Source organism: Nilaparvata lugens, chromosome 2 (assembly GCF_014356525.2).
Source record: "Nilaparvata lugens isolate BPH chromosome 2, ASM1435652v1, whole genome shotgun sequence".
NCBI classification, from domain to species: domain Eukaryota; kingdom Metazoa; phylum Arthropoda; class Insecta; order Hemiptera; family Delphacidae; genus Nilaparvata; species Nilaparvata lugens.
Genome location: NC_052505.1, coordinates 90,332,612 through 90,356,318, shown reverse-complemented (window position 1 = coordinate 90,356,318; position 23,707 = coordinate 90,332,612). Strand labels below are relative to the sequence as shown.

General features: G+C 34.2%; 1 protein-coding gene across 1 annotated transcript in view; it reads left to right on the top strand.

Annotated features, from left to right (window-relative positions):
• LOC111048236 (progestin and adipoQ receptor family member 3) overlaps window positions 1-23,699 on the top strand; it is a gene marked incomplete at its 3' end in the record, with an annotated part of 45,219 nt that extends 21,520 nt beyond the window's left edge. The window contains 6 exon segments of the mRNA XM_022334107.2: window positions 15,202-15,404; window positions 16,511-16,667; window positions 18,991-19,143; window positions 20,424-20,612; window positions 21,583-21,673; window positions 23,210-23,699. Coding sequence (XP_022189799.2) covers window positions 15,202-15,404; window positions 16,511-16,667; window positions 18,991-19,143; window positions 20,424-20,612; window positions 21,583-21,673; window positions 23,210-23,349 — 933 coding nt within the window.
• Between the last annotated feature and the right edge of the window lie 8 nt (window positions 23,700-23,707).

Sequence of the window (23,707 nt, the reverse complement as noted above, 5' to 3'; positions counted from 1 at the left end):
ATTCAAATAGGGTGCTAATAACTCGATTACTGTCCCACGAGCTCTCCCTCGGCTTGCTGGGGGTAAATACCAAAAATATAGACTAATATTCAAAAACAAACATGTTATTGTTGTAAACTTGATTATAATAAAGGCGATTATTCATTCATTTTTACTATTTATTTTACTCTCCCACGACATTATTAATACCAGAAACATATTAATTCTTTCAAAACCGTGAACTCTTCTGAATTTCATGTGCCAATAACTTGTTATTATTACTGCTATTCTATGAAGAATGATAAAACAGCTTATTACAGCAAAAAACCTACAGCGGTTAACCATAGTTGGAAAGCCCAGTGGAAATTCAGTTGAATTCGTATCAGTTGTAAATATTGCCATGTCAACTAGCTCATTCAACCTATTTTCATTCAACCGAGCTCATTGCTCTCAATGTCCTCATTTTGATTTGGTTTTTCTATAATTTTAATGTTCAGTCTCTCCAGTTCAGAATCATTGATTGAGACACTATGAATTGAACATTTTTCACTAATAGGCTACTCTCATTTGATACAGTATAAAAATCAACGTAATCAATGTATTATTTGGAAAGTTTATAAAGAAACTCGAATTCGGAAACAATGTGTACAGTATCATATCTTGAACGTAATGAATATGATATTTTTCAACTTTACAATCAGTCTAACAGCGGCCATCTTTCACGATAATAAAATAGGAAGTAACAGTGTTTTGGTTGAAGTTTGAGGAAGTACAGTAAATATGATTTATGTCATTCCAAGTGGAACTTGACTGATGAAGTTACTTATAGTAAGAAACTGTCTCATTCAATTGGCCGTATCAGTTTTTCTGTGAATAAAATTGAGGCACTCTCATATTATTACTAATGAGTGACTCTCATTCATTTCGAGTACGCTCCGTACTATGTATACAAGATACAATACTTGAATGTTTGTCTATTTGCGATAAGTAGGTACAAAGGTAGAGTAATAATTTATTCGTAGACTGGATTTCGGAATAGGCAGAAGGCTACCTCTGTACCCCCTCTTATTTATGAAGTTTGAAGCTTTCTATGATAGATGAATAGGTGCACCGTACTGTACGATTTTCAATAAAACGTTCGATTAGAAAAAAACAAACAGAGGAAATACTTTGTGTGATGATGATATTCATTTCCCAATTAGATTGAATTTCTGAAACCTTCCATGACGAAGATTTTAAAGTGCGTACAGATATACGCGCCGCGAACATGAGCAATTCACTTTTAATCAGCTGATGCAAGCTTTTTATATCACTGTATCTTATCGTTTCTGTAAAAATACAGATATAGTCAGCTGATTAAAAGTGAATTGCTCATGTTCGCGGCGCGTATATCTGTACGCACTTTAAAATCTTCGTCATGGAAGGTTTCAGGAATTCAATCTAATTGGGAAATGAATATCATGTACGCACCTTTAAGAGAGCATTGAGAGAAATGCGAAGAGATTCGTAATAAAGTATGGAAATTCACATCAATCATAGAAATAGATCTACCGGAACCTAAGATTCTGTTAAAGATTTGATTGGTTCTTTCAGACTCTCTAGGCCAAAGACAATCTTTGATGGGTTGGTTAGCTGCATAATTGGAATTATTTCCGCTTACTTTTCTCAAACCAAATCAAACAAAGGAATTTTTCTCCACTACACTAGAGTTATGGAAGAAGTCCCGCTTCCATAATTACATTTAGGCCTACATGGGTTGAGACATGCTCATGATTTTATTGAAGAATTAAGAACGGATAACGCATGTAATGTGAATGGATAATTATTTTTTATTCATCAATTTTACAAGAGAGCACTGACCGGGATAGAAAAACCGAGGACACTCCATGCCCTATTTTTCTCCCAAATTTAGATAACATTTTAAAAGTCCAAAAGGGCTATGATTTCACTTTCTGAAATTTAGTCCATTTTCACTAAGAATTTTAAATTTTAAATGGCGTACATATCTGAATATCTTGAATATCTTTCCGGACAAGTATGTAGTAATCTAGTTGACCGAACGCAGTGAGGTCTATATTTCAACCCCGGATTTTCTTTAGTTTGAATGTATGTAACGCATTTACGGCCAAACGCGTTGATAAAATTCTATGAAATTTGGCAGTAATATTCCTTTTTTAACTGCGCGTCGATGTATACACAAGGTTTTTTGAAATTTTGCATTTTAAGGATAATGTGAAAGGAAAAGGAATTTCCTCCATACTCCGATATCACTATAATTATCATCTACACTGAAGATCGGATTAATCAGACTATAGAATTATTCATAATCAATCAGCTGACAAGTGGATTATTCATTGCACGCATTACACAGATGTCTGAAGAAGCCGGTGAACAGGTGATACCAGAAACTTGTGGAATAGAAAACTGCGTGAGGTCTACTGTCCACAGAACTAATAGTTATTATTTTACAAATCAGTCTCAACTCTTCAGCTCTCCCATTCTCTTGTCTGAATAAAGTGGTGTAGATGACAATGATTGTTCCATAATTTCAGACTATAAAAAGTGATCAATCTTGAACCCGTTACAAAAAGTATGATCGCTTTTTCAAGTTTTGTTTTTGATATTAAAATGATGATTGAATTGTGTAACTCTACCTCACATAAGTTTGTAAAAATACAAATAATGGGTATGAATAATTGTTGTTATCTTTTCGTTGATTTACTAAAAAGTAAATCGTCAGTTTTCAATTGTTTCTTGGCAGCAGTTTGTGAATTTCAATTATGAAACAATTCATGAACAGGTGATTCCAAGGTTGCGAAAATCATTGTTCTTGAATGACTTTGCGTTCTGTTCGAAAAAATCACCACAACTCTACTGTGTCAGTATCTCTCTAATGCAGCGAGAAAGTGTACAGAAAAGAACGGCGCATGTCAGATTAGTGTATCGCCCATGTAGTATGAATCTGATGGACACTTTCACTTCTGAAAAATGACAATACAATAGTTATCAAGTTTATTACCTCAAGGGAAAGCTTCAAGTTCTTTAGTCATGGAAATTACTTTTAGTATAGGCACACTGTATACAGTCTAGTTTTTGACCAATCATGCTTTCCACTTCCTTGTGATAGCTTCGCACACTTATACTTCCTCCATTTATGAATAAATAATTACGCTGTAATGTGAATGGATAATTATTTTCTATTCATCATTTTCACAAGTGAGCACTGACCGGGATAGAAAAACTGAGGATACTCCATGCCCTGTTTTTCTCCCAAATTTAGATAACATTTCAAAAGTCCAAAAGGGCTCTGATTTCACTTTCTGAAATTTAGTCCATTTTCACTAAGAATTTCAAATGGCGTACATATCTGAATATTTTGAATATCTTTCCGGACAAGTATGTAGTAATCTAGTTGACCGAACGCAGTGACATTTATATTTTAACTCGGATTTTCTTTCGTCTGTATGTATGTAACGCATTTACGGCCAAACGCGTTGATAAAATTCTATGAGATTTGGCAAGAATATTCCTTTTTTAACTGCGCGTCAATGTATATACAAGTTTTTTCAAATTTTAAGCATTTTAAGGATAATATGAAAGGAAAAGGAATTTCCTCCATACTCCGATATCAATATATCATCTACTCTGAAGATCGGATTAATCAGACTATAGAATTATTCATAATCAATCAGCTGACAAGTGGATTATTTATTGCATGCATTACACAGATGTCTGGAGAAGCCGGTGAACAGGTGATACCAGAAACTTGTGGAATAGAAAACTGCGTGAGGTCTACTGTCCACAGAACTAATAGTTATTATTTTACAAATCAGTCTCAACTCTTCAGCTCTCCCATTCTCTTGTCTGAATAAAGTGGTGTAGATGACAATGATTGTTCCATAATTTCAGACTATAAAAAGTGATCAATCTTGAACCCGTTACAAAAAGTATGATCGCTTTTTCAAGTTTCGTTTTTGATATTAAAATGATGATTGAATTGTGTAACTCTACGTCACATAATTTTGTAAAAATACAAATAATGGGTATGAATAATTGTTGTTATCTTTTCGTTGATTTACTAAAAAGTAAATCGTCAGTTTTCAATTGTTTCTTGGCAGCAGTTTGTGAATTTCAATTATGAAACAATTCATCAACAGGTGATTCCAAGGTTGCAAAAATCATTGTTCTTGAATGACTTTGCGTTCTGTTCAAAAAACTCCACTGTGTCAGTGTCTCTCTAATGCAGCGAGAAAGTGTGCAGAAAAGAACGGCGCATGTCAGATTAGTGTATCGCCCATGTAGTGTGAATCTGATGGACACTTTCACTTCTGAAAAATGACAATACAATAGTTATCAAGTTTATTACCTCAAGGGAAAGCTTCAAGTTCTTTAGTCATGGAAATTACTTTTAGTATAGGCACTCTGTATACAGTCTAGTTTTTGACCAATCATGCTTCCCACTTCCTTGTGATAGCTTCGCACACTTATACTTCCTCCATATATGAATAAATAATTACGCTGCAATGAAATATTGGAGGGGAAAACTGAAAATCATTTCTAGCCTTCGGAAATAACACTAGTCATGTGTAGGTGATCATATGTATTTTTCAACTCAACAAAAGTGAGTATCCTAGTATCCACTCAAGTGCCGAGACATGCTATGGTGTTTGCATTGTAACGGTACATTCAATAAACGTGCAATTGTATATTCTAGTCTCGTCAATCGGAAGTGGCTTTAGAATTGAGTGCCTATCAAAGCTCATTCAGCAAAATGCTCATCAATACCACAGAGTTTTTACTCTGTTGAATTTGAAGAAATTATGTTTTAGGGCAGTAAGTTCTATGTTAATACCACCGAGTTCATGCTCTGTTTAATTTACTGGAACCTGGAAAAAATTTTGGTTTATTTATTTATCTACATTAAAATATGCCTGCCTATTGTAGTATCTACCTTAGTGCAGTATCAGAGTCAGGTTTTATTGACTGATAAATTGTATAATATCAAACAACATCCTTTTATATTGAGCTAGCATTTCTGTTAATATTTTTAAATTTGGTTTTTTATATATATTTGTTATTTATATTTGGTTATTTATGTCCAACGGATCTCGAAAACGGCTCTAACGATTTTCACGAAATTTGGAACATAGTAGGTTTATGATATGAAAATTCGATTGCACTAGGTCTCATCCTTGGGAAAACTCGCTGAACGACATTAAAAGGATAATTCATCCTTGGCTGAAACAGCTGAGACTTTCGTCGTCTGTGGATAGTAAAAAAGTGAGTGAGCGAGTGAGTCTGTGGAAAATCAAAATATTCATAGGCTGACGTATAGCCAGATGTAAAATATGAACACGATCATTTCAGAGAATTGTGTTCTGTTTATCAATAAATAAAAATAACGAGCTAAGCTCGGTGCCCCAATATTTGTCTTATTGATCAAGAAGTGATCATAGCTAAATGCAGTATCATGGTGAGAATTTCATTATTTACCCAGATATCTCAGGTTTTATTAATAGAAAAAGTACTTTTCACCTAGTGGAGTACCTAGCTATTGAATATAAATTCTCAATCATGAAAAGAGATGAATGCTAGATTAGTAGGAACGATCACTTCCGTGTTGTCATTTTTGAGCACGTTCGGCCAATAAAATTAAAGAAATTACTGATTTATTATTGAAACGTGAGTTAAGGTGTTTGTAAACAGAGAGTGACTGATGGAAATGTTCCTGTAGTAACATATATAGTAACAAACGCAGCGTTTTTTTGAAGAAAATATCTCTCTGTAATGATTGGAAAATTCAAGCCTTGTGAATCGCAGAACGTATTTCCACCACTATACGTTCTAATCAAGTTACTGTAGTTCATCAGCCCTGAATAATGATTCAAATATATCAATCAAATTTGGAATGATGTGATAGTAATAGAGGAGGAAATTCCAGATTCAAATCAAAAGCAAATTCCAACGAAACCTAGACACTTTCTGTGTCTCTGTTTTAGACTAGATTTCTATAACTGCCGTTTTCAGAGACTATCAAAACCTTGACTGAGATGTCAATATTGATAACATTTCTATAGCATTTTTCTATCAGGTTCTTATTTTTCAAGGCTCGGTTGTACGAAAGCCTGTTGAATTTTAATAATGATTAAATTCCACGAGAAACAATCAGAGAAAGGTTTTCCAATATAGAGAAGTCTACACTATGAAAGCTTCCAAAGAATTTGGTTCTTGTGAAATTTAATCATGATTCTTCTTCTTCTTTTTCTTCGTTTTTTCTGATTGTCTTCTTCTTTGTATGTTGATTCTTCTTCGATCTGTCTTCTCTATGAAAGCTTTCAAAGAATTTGGTTCTCATGATTCAAATTTAACAAACCTTTGTACAACCGGGCCTTGGAAAGTGAGTACCTAATAGAAAAATGCTATAGAAATGATATCAATATTGTTTATAATGATAGAAAGCATTTCCATAGATAAGTTTTCTATGATTAGTATATAAGTATTGGCAAAACTTGTTCTCGTGGCATTTAATAACGCTCAATATTTAACAGGCTTTTGTGCAACCGGGGCTATATTTGATCGTGATTTATTTCATAGATCTAGTAGTTCTATAAAAAAACTGAAAATAACTCAGAACTAGAAGTTATTTTTCATAGTTCACACATTCTGATCTTCTCCAAACTCTCATCTTCTTTTCAACTTGGGAAAACCAAAATTCTTGATACTGAGACTCTTTCAAATAATTGCTGAAGCTGAGAATTTCCCTAGTAATACACGTTAGAAATTTGGGTTAACTGTTTGGTTGGCAAGTTATATAGTTGGGCTGGTAGGCGGGTCCATCGTATGGTCACGTGGTCAGCACTCAGCTGCACTCAGCCGAGCCGGCGGTCCGCGAATATTTTCAGGCCACGACCTCGTTTCAGCGCGAATGCGAACTCTAGTCTGTCTCTTTCCTTCGGACAGTCTGTCTCTGTTCTACGAACAGTCTGTCAGATAGACAGAGACAGTTGGTTGGCAGCGAACAGTCTGTCTCTGTCCTGCGAACAGTCTGTCAGACAGTCTCTGTCTCTGCCGGCCAGGGCATATAACCAGTGAGTATAGAATGTAACAAAAATGTAATTACATTCTATACTCACTGCATATAACAGACCACGTGATTCGCCCGCTCTTTCCTCGGCCATCTACAGAACTATCCCTACTGATACTGTCCTATCACTGATACTATGATTACTTACTATACTACTGCACTTGTCATGCTACTTGTTGAATGTTACTGATTACTAACGCACTTTTGCCACTATAGTGAGGTCCACGTTATAATGGCAGTATTTGATTATATTTAATTTTTCCCCATTCCGATCATTCTCAATAAAGTTCTGGTGCCTCCTCTCACCACTTCTTGAAACCATACGACCAGAACAATAGACTCAAAATGTTGCCTGTCGTCTCTAATTTTTGCCTCTATTTTGAGGCATTTTCGTCTCCAATTTTTGTTGTCTCTATCTTTTATGAATAATGTTGCTTATCGTCTCTGATTTTCTATATGGAAAAATCACCTAAACAGAAGGGCACTTCGATAGGCCTACCCCAAGACACCAGCATTTCTCCAAGGTTTTTCAGGGTGATTGTAATAATTAATAATTGGCTTACTCATTGCGAAAACTGTAGGCTACATTGTTATAAGCAATAATTTACGGTTGATGAGCAACGTAATGAGAGAGAGATATGTGTGCTGAAAACCTCAACCTTGGAGTCGTACTTGGTCAAATAAAAATGCAGACATTCTTTGATTGATATCTTTGAGGAAAGTGGGATATGGTTATGGTTGAAAAGGTTCAGTTGCATTCCGCTTCTATAATACAATAGAAGCTCAACTCTTGTACTATATTTGAATATTTTCTGATAATTAGTTTTTTGAAAAGAGAAGAAGAACCTAGAAAAATGCTGTAGAACGCTGGAAAAAACCGCTGATTTTCCTAACCTTTCTACACGTTTTAGCTAATCTTTTGTACATAATTTCATTATTTTCTGACGATTTGTTCTTGAAAGGATTTAATTTAATTTAATTTGGTGAAAAGTTAGTGTGATGAATTTACTGAAAACTGGTAGAGCTTATACCTGAGGAACATACAAATAATATGTTTACCAATAGACAACATCATGCAGAGATGTCTACAGCATACTCACAACATGCAGTATTTTATCTTGAAATGCATGAGATTATACAATCAAAGAACTATAAGTCATTCACTGATTTTTAATGCCAACGCTCATACGTTCAAGGCAAAAAACAGACAAACATGGAGAAAAAATCAAACATCTGCATACAGACGTGAGCAAACATAATTATACAGACAGACCTCTGTGTGTATTGCAACATTTTTTGAACACCTGAATTGGGATTTTTCCACCGTCTGTATTTATAAGTCCGTCTGTTGATGTGTGCGTTTGCCTTTATAGCTAAAGATGCAAACAGACTTATGCGCCACGAACACACGCCTTTCGCTTTCTCATTAGCTGCTTGAAGCTATGATCTGTATCTTACTGTTTCTTTACAAATACAGATGTAATAAGCATATCATCAGCTGATGAAAAGCGAAATACGCGTGTGTTCGTGACGCTCAAGTCTGTACACACCTTCAGGGTTGTGTGGAAGAAAGGAGCTAGAGTCCTAACTCCGCCCTTAATGAAGGCAATAATTATTCAATTCAATCAGAGATGAAGTAAAAGTAATTTATAGTTTTCGTTACTCTATGATTCAATTCACCTTAACGTGAACGATATTGGTCAAACTAAAACGATTTGGCAATACTTTTCCCTCTTTCGTTATCTACGTTTTGATTAGTCTAAACCTGTCCATTATTTTATAGTATAATAATTTAAATTTAAATCAATCAAGTTTTTCCTATCGAAACTTCGAGTACGACTGGCTTCGTCACCAGTTACAGTTTTCCTCCAATTTCCACAGCCGTCGTCACTTTTGCAATGACGTCTTTGAAGTTAGTCTGCGATTGTATCTTGGCGTATTTCGCCAGCAATCGACTCCCAACTCCCAACGCTAGCAATTTCCTTATATAATAATCGCTTTGCTTATACCGGCGTAATCATCTAGGTGGCATGGCATGGTATAGGCCTAGGTATAGGTATAGGCCTTCTACTTTAGCAGGAAGCACTACGCATGTAACCCGATTCCTCTGAAAAGAACCGGTTCAACTGCAGTAGGCCTACACGCAGCTTGGCTAAATAACAGCTGAAAGAGGCAGAGTGCTCTAAAATTTGTCTGAAAGCTTCTATATTTTGGTGTTGCTTTTACATTTAAATTTATGTTCAAGTTTTGTTGGATTTTAAATTTAAATTTATGTTTTACATTGTTTTTCTGGATGAATAATAATGTTGACGTAGGGATGTTGATTTGAAAATATAATTATTGACATTCAGTTTCTCTCGACTGGGATTTCTTTCAATCTCTGTCTACAACACTATTCATGTTTCAAGATAATTATCTAGATTCTCTGGATGAATAATATTGTTGAGGTAGGGATGTTTCATTGAAAATATAATTATTTACATATTATTTGTCTTGACTGGGATTTCATTTTTAATCTCTCTATTTATTACACGATTCATTTTGAAGAAATCCAGATTATAAACAGTTAAATAACTGAGGGATTTCCTCGTAGAATCCAATTTGAAATTATTGAAACATTTCAGGTGTTTTCATATTGGAATTTTTGGCATTATGAATTGAAAAATTAGCATACATAGAAGACAATAAAGAATGTAAAAGAGTATTTCGGGAAATAATTTGAAATTCATATACGCGCAATATGCAACATAGACTCAAGATTCGAACCCACTGAATATTCGTCCCTCGTATAATTTACTGCAGAGGTATATTTTTCTAAAGTGACCACTGAGTGAGGGGGGGATGTTTGGACGCAAACTGCGTTTTTGAAATTCTTGGGGGTATGCTCAAAATCAAACCTGTGGGGGGGGGGAAGATCAGCAGAGTTTGAAATATCTGAGATTCTGATCATTTTTCTGGGTACCCAATTCATGAAGGGCGTGGAATTCTCCTTTTAAATTTAGGTGAGGTGCGCGCCCATGTGTTTGGGGGGTGGTGGGAACTCCTGTTCTACTGTATATAATAAATAATGTACGATGCCTACATGCGAATTACGGCGGAAAGTTCATTGATTATGATCACGACATCCTTCGATAAATTTTTCAAACAGTGCCCTATTCATAAAAAACCTTCAGATTGTCAAAATGAGAATCCAATCTAATTTACAACAATTTACTGATAATTTTATAATATAGATTATCTCATTTAGAGTACAAATAATTTCTTATAGGCTTACTCATGAATTTGACTGATTTCACATTTATTTAGCTTATTACGCAAAGTTCATTGAAATCGGTTTGACCCGAAAACGATAACGATTATTTTCTTAAATATCTTCCATTTTTCGATGTGTTTTATGGCTGATCACTGAAAGGGAAACGTATCTGTTCACGTGTAGACTTTTCAAGATAATGTTGTTCTAATCTAAAATGATGAGCTTTGAGAAAGTTTATCAGTTTATAACCTCTGACAAGCGATAGTCCCAAACTCACTATTTGAAATGTACTATTTCAAAATGTTTATAAAAAATGTTGAGTTGATAAATGAATTTGATTGAGAAGTTCTTTCATTTATTACATATTATTAGCGGAATAGTTTTTTCAAAGTCAAATTATTGATTGTAATAATCAATTTTTTATTTCGTGGCATGAAAACGGTATAACCACATGCTGAAAACTCGTGTGAATGTATCAACTTCTACAAGATTTAAACGGGAATTCCACGATTGACGGTTTTTTTCTGTAAATGATTTCTAGACTGAACTCTTATTTTTCTTTTCTACAGTAGGCTATATAATTCTAGAAGATTCTGTTGTTAGTAATATTGTCATTTGAAACTTCATACGTCATTTTATTTCTCAGAAGGGGTAGGGATGAAGAAACTAATTCAAATTCTACCGAGCTTTGAAAAAAATTATTAATATAATTTATTTGTTAAGAGAAAACAAACGCTTCACTCTTGTGAAAATTGTTCATAATTAATAGCCTATTCATTCCAGTATTGCGTAATGTCTGAAGGCCTTAAGGACTATTGTTCCAATGGGATTCTATTTATCAAAGAAGATCGATTGTTATATAATATTTTTCATAATATTCTAAGTATGAGCTAGTTGAGGCGAAAATTTCCCAATCTCTGCATTTGGACTTTTCAATCGACGTCATCGTCTGATCAACATGACCAATAATTTGGGGTGCCCTTCCCCCCCCCCATGTTCCATGTCGCAAAATCCCCCCCCCCAAATTTGGCATCAATTCAGGCACTTAAGATATATTGAAAGGGGGGGGCCCTCCATTTTCCCTAGTTTTTTCTAAATATCCCCCAAAATTTAGCCTCATGTCGCAAGTTGAGACATGAGGCTAAATCATAGAGAAACAATAGCATAAGTAGATATCCTATGGTATAGGGCGTTTATGTCGCAACTTTTACTGTTATCCCAAGCTGATAATCCACGTAGTTCTTTCCTGTGAAGCTTTATGACGCTGGTAGTATCATATTGTGCCGTTCATACACTCTTGCCCGGTCAAAACAGTAAAAACAGACAATAATCGACACTAATCGACTTGAGATAACAGTAAAAGTTGCGACATAAACGCCCTGTACCATGGGATATCTACTTACGCTATTGTCTCTGTTTGGCTAAATGCTGTGGGCATTCCTGCCTATAATTACATTAGTTTGGAGAAGTTTCCCCGCCAAAACTATCGTTTCTAACAGAATGGTGTTCCTACGTTTCAGTTGTTGGAACTGATGTCCATAAAAGCATTCCAAACTGAAAATCGTAAACAATGTGTTCAAAACTGACATCTGAAATTTCTGTAATAATATTTTATTAACGTAGCTGGTAGAAAATGGCTGTTTCATTTTATTAAAAATCATGTATGAACTGGGGTAAAACCAGAAATTTTAAAATGTAATCATATTGTTACATATTAGACATAATTATTATCAAACTAAGATTCAAATTAAATGCCGTAAATCACCCCGAAGACTTCTGCAAATATTGACATCAGGGTAAACAGCTAGATGGAAATAGTAGCGCTCATCGAATTTCCATCTAGCTGTTTACCCTGTTGTCAATATTTACGGTAGCAGATGTTTTCGGGGTGATTTACAGCATTTAATTTGGATTTCGATTCAATAATAATTAATAATACATTAGCATTTGAATAGTTGCAATATCTCAGTAATTTCCATCTATTAGACATAGTATAGAAAATAGAATTTACCGTACTTTAAATGTTACATTCTATACAGTACTCTCTGAGTAAAACACGATAGTCTTGTATCAGCATAAAAATTATCCAATAGCCTAATTTACTTGTAATCGGATTTTATGGCATCACACAAATTTCAGAAAGTATTGAGTTTGCAGTAAAATTGCTGACATGTGAAATGTTCCAATTCAATGTACAACAATAGCCTATGGCTACCATCAAACGGTTACTAACCCTACGCTTGATAGAATTCGAATTCATCACCAATAATTTGATGAAAAAATGAAGATCATTGATGACATGCCAATCTATTTCACATCTTCTCGAAATGATGACATCATCCGATTCAGGCCTCCTGCAAGATTTCATTTAATATGAGAGCTGGATGACTTTCTTCAGTCAGCGGCTTCTCCTTAACCATTTCAGGAGACAAATGATAATGATTTAATACAAGGACAGATGTATTCTATAGATCAAGATATTTAAAAGGCACACCAGCTTTCACTTCTTTAAAGTCTCATGGGATAACAACCTGTAGCTCCCTACTCTTCAAGCATCTCCACTGTCTCCCTCCCATCATCTTCAATGATATTTCCTCTCACTTTAGCGCCTTTGCTTTCAATCCTTTATCTCTCTCTTTCAATTCTTTCCTGACCCTCAAGGCCTATCACAGTCGGAGACAACTGTACCTCTCGTTCTCTCCTTTACTCTCTCATACACTTTCTATATTTTTAACTATCTCATTCTGTCTCTCTTCTCTTTTTTCTCACAACGATGTCTGGTAGTTGCGTGAAGAAATTATATAAAAGAGGAACGAGAAAGTACACGATCTGGCTCTAATATAATGTGGCATTTTAGTTTTTTTATAAAGGAAGACTCGCTAACAATTTTTGCATTATATTTTTTTCTTTAACTTGGATTGGGATTTACTAAAAAAAAAAAACGATAGTACTATTCTGAATCTATATTATAATGTTGTATAAAGAAATTCGAAAAGTAAGTTACCCAAACTTTGAAAATATCCGATCGATTGAACTTTCATTCAATTGAACAATGGAAAGGATGACCATAGCAGAGCCTAACCTAGGAAGCGGTTGAGGGTCATCCTATAATATATAAATTGAGTCACAAAAACTTAAGACCCCTTTTTTGTAGTGATTCAATGAATTCAACTTTATCTGTTTCATTTGAATAATTCATCATTCATTATTTTGATCGTATACATTATGAGACTTTAATTTATTCTGTGGGTGACCAAGATTTGACTCTTGTAAATTGAGTATCTCATGAGCGGTAGAACGGATTTTTTTCAAATTCATTTATTTTTTACTCACGATGCCGTACACAGTGAGTACCTAATTATTACATTCTATACTCAGACTCACTGGCCGTACAGTGAAAAACTTGTCATGAAAGGAATTTGTTATTATTCATTTTTTACGATACAGTATAACTAATTGTGGTAAATTGGAAAAGAAAAAGTAATGAGGCAGCATAGATAATCGATTTTAGAGAATATGTAACGTAAAAAGTAATCCAATATTCTCGCAGCTTATTATTTACAAGTTACAATACACTTTTAACATCTTTGAATAAGTTGCGGAACATGAAAGAAGCCGAAAAGAGCCGATCCGATTATCAGCTGGTGAACAGGAATCAGCTGACCGGCTTTAGTACATTGAATTCCCCTGCAGAGCGCAGTACCATCGCGACTTTCTGTTTGCAAATTGCGGTATTTTGCCAGCACAGTCCACTTGTCTGCCAGGGCCAGTCATCATCAGTGTTTCTTGTCTCTTTGTATTGTGCTTGTCTGTGCGTGTGTCTGCAGTACTGTGAGCTTTTGACCATTGTGTGTTGTCCTTGAACATCAATAAATTGACAAACTATGTTTTTTTAACAAGTAATAGTGTAATACTCTGTGAAATCATCCTATACACGTAATCAATCATATCATGGATACATCTGGTGTTCATCTAAGAAGTTCTACTCTAAAATCGGAAACCGTAAGTTCAGTGACGTAGAATTTTAGGTTACAATGGCAGCAGCACACTGTTCCTTTCTCTGCTTGCAAGGTTATAGTACCGAGTTTTTATCGCAGAGATCGAAAGATCTTAATAAATTATTAAAACGTTTACAAATCCGTAAAGATTCAATCTTGAACCACCTTGGTCTCAGTCCAGTAATACTGGACAAAACTGTGGTTTGAATTTAAATACTGATATGAAATATCTATTGTGCTCAAGCTTAGTTTTGTCACCCACTAAGTTTATACGTTCAGTCTAGTAGGTTTAACTTAATATCAGTTGACATAGTACACTAGAAACCCTACAATCCATATAATTGAGTTTCATTGTTATCTTTTCCCCTAGAACAAGTACAGTAACTTTGTATGACCAACAATGTTAGTGGCCTACAATAAGTATACCTAGGTAATAAAAAGCCGTCGTTCTTTCTTGAACTTGAACCCACCAACCAAGAACTAAAAGCAAAAACTTGCTGTCACCTTGAAGAAACTCGCTTGTGAAACTGATTTGTTTTCTCGTTATAATCTACGAAAACACTGTCATTCTATTTAGTAGGCCTATTTGACTTCAATTTTAAATTTACTTTACCGAATATGTAGGTATAGTACTGCAGGCTTTATTAATAATTGAGTTGATACATTACGATTTTGGTCAAGTTTATAAGTTTATCAATAGCCTAGACTTGTCAGTTGTCAAATCAAATAGAATAAAATCTATTAACATAATATAATTATAGTTTATATTATATAAAATGTATGACATAAGTTCAATTATTTACCGTACATTGATACAGTTTATTGTCAATCTAAAACCCACTTGATAATCGACATTTTTAATTAAATGTGTTTTTATTTATTTTCAGGATGACTTTAGCAAGGACTCTTCAGAAGCTAAGGATGGCTTGCTCTCACAAACCGATGTACAAAACAAGAAGAGTTCGAAAAACACTTCTATGGATTGTGTGACATTGCTAAGTTATGAAGATGCACCCAGCTATTTGCAATTCAACCCATACATTCTTAATGGCTACCGAGGATACATGTCGACAAAAATGTGCCTGGAAAGGTAAGCTTAAGCTGTATTGTCTTTTTTTGTTATGGTGAATGACTGATATTGAAGGTCAATTGCTAATATTGGAAATAGTTATCGTAAGTAGATCCTAACAATCTGAAATAGGCTACGACGGTATTGAAATCAAATGTTGTGTGAAATTAAAGAAACTTTAGTCAAATATTGTTGAGCAACTGTATTTCTTCGCCAAAAGGTTTTATTGTACACAAAGTTTTATTGTAAACTTTTATTCATCACAATAGTAGCAATAAATTTATTGTATCCTATTAATTTTTTTTAATTTCTGAATTTTACCATCAAACCATAATAAATTATCATAGTTGATGAAATATTACTGTTCAATTACATTGTGAGCCTTCATATTATAAATATTTCAGTCTGCCTGTTGATTAACGCTTGGAAGAGGTTCAATGGAAGGAAGTCCTTTGTTACTCTTGACCTTGAATTACAACTATAGTGAGGTCTACGTTATAATAGCAGTATTTGATTAACATTGGTGTTGCTATCCTTGTCTATGATTCGACAAAGCAGATTGCGCTATCCTTCTCTAGCTCTGCATTGTTGCCAGATGGTTTTCTACAATGTAGAAATATACCCTAAATTACCAAAATTAACCAAATATTCAATCTCAATTATAAAAATTATTATTGAATAATTGAAAATATATTTTGCTGATGAATCAGATATTATTATTTATTAGGCCTACTACGGTATGTATTTTTAACAAGAATTAAGAGTTAATGTTTCATAAGATATATACCGTGTCTCAGCTACCTTTCATAGAAAGCAGTGGAAAGGCAGAGAATCGGCAACAATGTTTTGCTATCAATATTCAAACCTCCTCTTGTAATCATTCATGCACTTTGATAATAGAGATGGGCTTTTCAAAGTTAGTTATAGACCCAGGCAAAATATATATATTCTGATTATATTTTACTAAAAACGATTCCATAAAATATGTAATGAACGGTATGATAATTCGCTTTAAGCAGAGACAAAATAATATATCTTGAGTATTAATTCTTCTATGCTTCAAGGCTTATCAAGTAACATAATATGAAGTTTATCTTTCGATTATTCATTTAGTTGTTCTGTTTCAGCATGTTCTGGATGACAAATGAAACAATCAACATATGGAGCCATATCTTCGGCTGGATGCTATTCTTGGGTCTCACTCTCTATGACCTCTGTTTACTAAACATCCATGCCTCTTTCACTGACAAATTCATTGTTGGTCTACTTCTTGGATGTTTCCAGGTAATTTTCAAATGTTTCATCTTGTATCGCTGTCTTTTGATGTGTAACCACATTGAATGAATATAATTCTTGAATCGCTGTCTTTTAATGTGTAAAACCACATTGAATAAATATAATTCTTGTATCGCTGTCTTTTAATGTGTAACCACATTGAATGAATATAATTCTTGTATCGCTGTCTTTTAATGTGTAACCACATTGAATGAATATAATTCTTGTATCGCTGTCTTTTAATGTGTAACCACATTGAATGAATATATTCTTGTATCGCTGTCTTTTAATGTGTTATCACATTGAATGAATATAATTCTTGTATTGCTGTCTTTTAATGTGTAACCACATTGAATGAATATAATTCTTGTATCGCTGTCTTTTAATGTTTAACCACATTGAATGAATATAGTTCTTGTATCGCTGTCTTAATGTTTAATCACATTGAATGAATATAATTCTTGTATCGCTGTCTTTTAATGTGTAATCACATTGAACGAATATAATTCTTGTATCGCTGTCTTTTAATGTGTAACCACATTGAATGAATATAATTCTTGTATCGTTGTCTTTTAATGTGTAACCACATTGAATGAACATAATTCTTGTATCGCTGTCTTTTAATGTGTAACCACATTGAATGAATATAGTTCTTGTATCGCTGTCTTAATGTTTAATCACATTGAATGAATATAATTCTTATATCGCTGTCTTTTAATGTGTTATCACATTGAATGAATATAATTCTTGTATCGCTGTCTTTTAATGTGTAAAACCACATTGAATATAATTATTGTATCGCTGTATTTTAATGTGTAAAACCACATTGAATGAATAAAATTCTTCTTTCGCTGTATTTTAATGTGTAATCACATTGAATGAATATTTATGTGCAAGTTCTTGCTTGTTTATGCATGACCAAACGCGCAGATGAGAAACAAACTATGGAAAGAGCAATATGAACACTCACATAAAACGCAATCAGTATGTGCATGCGTTCAAAGTGAGCAGCTGCAAGCACGTCACAACATATTAGTATGGCTCTTTCCAAATTTTGTTTTTCGGCTCATGCATGATCTGACGTGCACTTGCACATATACAGATTCAATGCGATCATACCCTGGTATTGTTTTCAAATGGAAACGACTTGATATTGTCAAACCACGTGGTTTGTTTAGAGGTTTGACAATATCTTTCGTTTAATATGGATAAATTTATACGCCTTCTCAACAACACAGAAAATTTATATTCTTTGTTTCATGCAATAAATTTTATTTTAAGATGAATGGTTCTGAAGGTGTCTTCATTAATCAGTGAAATTTCTTGTTCAACTAGAAAACAATTCAATAATGAAACTAATTGTTCGAAATATGTGAAATGTTACTGAAGTTTTAGTTATCAAACTCGCTCAACTCTCTTGATTGACAGTCAAAGAATTGACAGTTCAAGAACTGAAAAATATTTGGAGAAATACTCGTTTTGAGAAGAATAGATATTAAATATCTTAGGTTAAAAAGGAATCTTAATATTCAGACATCAATTTCGCCTGCTACTTGATTAATTTTTTGTTTGTAAGTTGATTGTAATATGTCATCAATATGTGTATCTTTCATCAATCGGTATTGATTTTGATCATGTATAGAATTGTTTTTTCTCTGATAATTTCATTAAATTAATAAACTCTGGTCTGATTCAAGGGCACAATAATGAAACAAACTTGAGACTTTTTTACATTGTTGTGATGAGATTTATATTGAATGAACTTTCAGTTTACTCAGTTAAAAAGTTGTTATTGACTCTTAAACTCTGATAATTTCATTAAATTAATAAGCTCTGGTCTGATTCAAGGGAAAAATAATGAAACAGACTTTTTTACATTGCTGTGATGAGATTTATATTGAATGAACTTTCAGTTTACTCAGTGAAAAACCTGTTATCGACTCTCAAAAGTATGAAGAAACTCTATGGCCCGGTTGCACAAAAGCCGGTTAAATTTTAACCGTGATTAATTTCACGAGAACCAATCAGAGAAGGCCTTTTTGATATGACGGCTTCTCAGATTGGTTCTCGTGGAATTAATCACGGTTAAAATTCAACCGGCTTTTGTGCAACCGACACTATCTTTGTAAAAGTTCTTTAGTTAATAAAACATTAATTTTAAAGTACGAATTCAACTTTTCGGTCTCTCTGAACCATAGAATAAAAAATCTATAGATTGTTTATGTTATGCTCTGATCGTCTTTACGAAATTACCACCGAATAATTTTGTGACCAAAGAAACTGTTTATGAGAAGAAAATTCATGTGACTCTAATTTTTAATTTTTGTTACAGATCTGCATGGTGATGTCTTCTCTATATCATATCTTCTCCTGTCGCTCGGAAGAGCATTTCAACTGTTTCCTATCCTTTGATCTCCTGGGCATAGCTCTCAGTATGCTTGGAATTTATATGACCGGTGTCTATTATGCATACTGGTGTCATAAGGTGGGTTATATTCTCCATATATGGTTGCTCAATTATCATAGATTTTCATTTCAAAGTTTATTCATATATTATATTTGTATGGCTATAGGAAGAAAGCAGATGCTATGTATTCTATCATTTATGGTGTTGTCATTAAAAAAAGTATACCTAGAGCAAAGAATAAACAACATGAATATCTACTGTATTGAAATTCAAATTCTATTGCTATTTTAGTTGATTAGTTTTGCTCTTGTAGTATATGCGAATTTTGTTGTATTTTAAAACAACGTGAGACAGATAAAAATAGTTCGACCACATGGTCTTTGGAATAAAGGGCTGTATCTGCTGAAAACAGACATTTTGAAAATTAATTGTGAAAAATATAAATGTGGCTTAAAATTCGGGCTTCGAGGTGTATAATTCAGGTGCATATTTCAGGAAGCTATATCGAAATTTTAGTGTTTCAAATTATCACAGTTTTCTTGGAATCTCGACTCTTACATATCGATTCCACAAACATAGTCTCTTGAAGAGAAAGAGATGAGTTGATAGAACATTTAATGTGATTGTAGGTCTCTATTCTGTTTGTATTTCAATCTCCGTTTCTCGATATATTTTTACATTACAGTATGACATACTCGAGTCTTACTATAAATGTGCTCTAGTGTTCTCTAGATTCCAATTTATTTATTAATTCATTCATTCAATCGTATGGGTTTGATGCCAACATCAGCCTTAGAAAATGATTTAAAGGTACGCTTTCGTTTGGGCTTCCACAAACTTTCACAGTCGACGACGACAAGCATTGATGTCTAAAGACATTCATTGTGCTAAAAAACTTTTCGTTATTTGTGTTTATCATCTTAGATTCAAGACATTTCAAATAGGCCTAATATCAACCTATTGTCATTTAGAAGTATAAACTTAACCTCCCCCATTAAAACATTATTGAACATAATCTTTCAGGTTATTTAGACAAATTGAAATTACCCAATCTGAAATCCTCACTCTGTCGTGGTCGACATTTACACACAAACGAAAACCCAGCTTCAGACCCTCGTCTTCAAAACAAAATATATTCGGTTCTGGCCTAGCCTAAAATAATGATAAATGTAAGATAAACATGATTACGTTTGGGAATTGGAGCTATTGTTTCCAATGTAATCGAGTTAACCACTCCAACTTATTTATCCAACAACTTTAACCTTGATGCATTTCAGTTGAGTTTGACTGGGGTTGCCAATTATTGTTCTCCAATATTCCTACTCAATTTAATTGATGTGTGGAATTTTGTTTGACAGGGGTGGCAGACCTTCTACCTGTCATCGGTATGTGCAATTTTCCTGGTAGCGATGGTTCTTCAGCTGCCCAGCCTGAAGGTCGATGACAATGTCAAGTTGATGGTTTTCGTAATGTGGGCTGCCTACGGAGTGGTCCCCACATTCCACTGGACTGTCATGATGGGAGGACTCGAAAATCCTGTTGTATCTGTAAGTATTCTATCCTAGCAAACATCAACAAATCAAATCATCTATAGTGAGGTCCACGTTATAATGAAAGTATTTGATCAACTTTGGTTTTGCTATCCTTGTCTATCATTTGACAAAGCTGGTGGTACTATCCTTTTCTAGGTCAACAACGATGCCAATTATGTTTTTGACAGTGAAGAAATATAATTAATTAATTCAGAAAATCGGCATCGCTTCTTCTATCTTTATCCACTGCCATTATAACGTGGACCTCACTATAGGGCACCGATTTATGTGAGGCTGTCTTTTCAGCTTATAATAACTCGTACAAAGAAGTACAAGTGTTAGATTTTGACAGGGATTAAATGCCTTTTTGATCAGGTTCTTTGAAACTAACTTTGAAAAGAACCAATCATGTTCTTTGGAACCAACTTTGAAAAGAACCAATCATGTTCTTTGGAACCAACTTTGAAAAGAACCAATCATGTTCTTTGGAACCAACTTTGAAAAGAACCAATCATGTTCTTTGGAACCAACTTTGAAAAGAACCAATCATGTTCTTTGAAACTAACTTTGAAAAGAACCAATCATGTTCTTTGGAACCAACTTTGAAAAGAACCAATCATGTTCTTTGGAACCAACTTTGAAAAGAACAAATCAGGATATTTGAAACCAACTTTGAAAAAATCAATCAGAGAAGGCTTCTTTGAAAAGAAGATCTTTTCTGATTGGTTCTCGTAGAATCTGATCACCATTAAAATTTCACATACTTTTGTGCAACCGGGCCTTAGTAGTTAAATATCTACCTATTTATTCGACAATATATAGGACCAATGCAATGAATAATTCGTTCATTAGTTCTCATGGCATTGGTTTGGTTAAATTTAATGTACCGTAACACCGCACTTGAAATTATCGTTCTACTATTTGATCAGATTTTCATGAGGCTTGAGTCACGACCGGTTGTTCAATGAATATCTTTGTGTTTCAGCTCTTGCTACCGAGGGTGGTTATTATGTACGGAATCATTGGGTTAGCCTTCTTCATTTATATCACAAGGGTTCCTGAACGATTTTTCACTGGTAAGAAAAAATTATTTTTATTATAGGCTATCAAATGTCTTTAAAATGATAAACTAATATCATTGAAGTTTTGAATTTGAGTTATGCAAATATATTGACACACAGCTAATGATCATGCTTGCTATCTAAAGGTGCGTACAGACTTATGCGACATGAACACGCTCATTTACTGTTTGTATACAACAAATAGAGGTGTAATAAGAATAGCATCAGCTGATGAAAAGTAGATTGCGTGTGTTCGTGGAGTATGATTCTTTACTACACACCTTTAGGTGAACATACCATTTTCTTAATACCTATGAATAATTTAATACCAGTTTTAACTCTTCAAGAGCCATTTTCAAGTGTAAGTTTACTTACTAGAAAATGGCTCTTGAGTTGTTGATACTTAAGTCCGAGATATATTTCTATTTACACGGCTTTCTCGAAGACAGAGAGGCCCGATGCTCTTTCCTTCACTAATCACTCTCACTACATAACAGCATTCTCCCTACTCAGTGGTGCGCAGCATGCTTACTCGTCTTCACTACCGTGCTCTGTCAATGCTACAAACTGTGCAAGGAGAAATCGGTTTCCTCTCTCCATTTTAGAAGTAATATCTCTCGGACTATAGCTGTGTTGTAATTAAATGAAGGGTATCCGATATTATTATTATTATATTGTTATTTGTTACGTGAAGCCACAAATCTGAGCAGAGCTCAAGTGGCATGTAACATGTCATGAACATTTTTCTATGCAAAGTGTATGCATCTGTATAAACTCAAAGTATGAAGGCACCACAACATTCCTCCATTGTATAGGGACACGCTTCCACAATTACATTAGTAATTGAAGACAAGAAAAGCCTATGACTATCACATAACCGTATTCTTTCAGGTAGACAATTGAAGAGCTTCAGTCCCGAATAATATGGTCCTTTTTCCAAAAGTGTCAGTCTGTGAGCGGGGTACTGATATACAACTGAACTCTTTGCTCTTGTGCTATAGCCATGGCAAACTACATTTCCTTCAAATCTTTCTGAATTTCTGAAGACAAAATTTACAGTCTCAAGGAAGTGCAATGCTGGGACCGTGAGAAACCTGTATTTTCTAAAAATGGGCCTACATGAATTGGATGGCCGCAAGCCCTCCAAATCACGAACAGCTTTCTTTTGCATCTTAAATATTTTATATAAATTATTTTTACTATTCCCCAAAAGAAGATGCTTTAGCGTATCAGGGCTAAAAAATATCCATGATACACCTTCTGAGCTGTCTTTATAGTGGATGCAGTCCTCACAGTTCTCAGTGCAAAAAGTGCATGATAGAGCTGTTTTATAAGTTTTCCAAGTGTTTATCCTATTGGATAATTTTTATAGCGTTTCAATAATCAGTAGCGCTAAAAAGAAAAGTGAATATTGAAATAGTATGATTACAATTCCTTTCATCTTCGAAATTAATTTATAAATTAATGTTATATGAGTTGAATGAATCCAATATGTTCATCTTTTCAAACTGATTTCCACATTTGTAACGCGTTTGAATTTGCCGCTTGCAGGTAAGGTTGACTACATCGGCTCATCGCACCAGCTGTGGCACCTGTTCGTGGTGATCGCTCTCTACTACTGGCACAACACGGGCATCAAGTACATCGAGTACAGAATGAACCACGGCTGCGCCCACGACATGCGCTTATGATCGTGAACCAGCTCAAGCCCCGCAGGCACAATGGCTAATTTCAACTACAATATTTTTCCAGTCATGACACTGAATTATATTAGTAAGGTTAATAATGCAATTTGTGATGTTATGTCTGAAAGTACGTTCCGAGTCAAACGTGCTTGTATATTTTCAGTGTGCTGTGATCAAATATTCGAAGTAAGATAGTGTAAGGGTTACTGTTACTCTAGACTGTACAAATGTGACACATACTCAATATGCTTACAGTAAACAATCACTACCGTTGTTGCACCGTAATCTTGTAAAGTCTAGCAGATTGTAAAACTGAGGGAAATTCAGCTTTCTGTTAGGGACTGACAATATTAAGTGTTTTCAG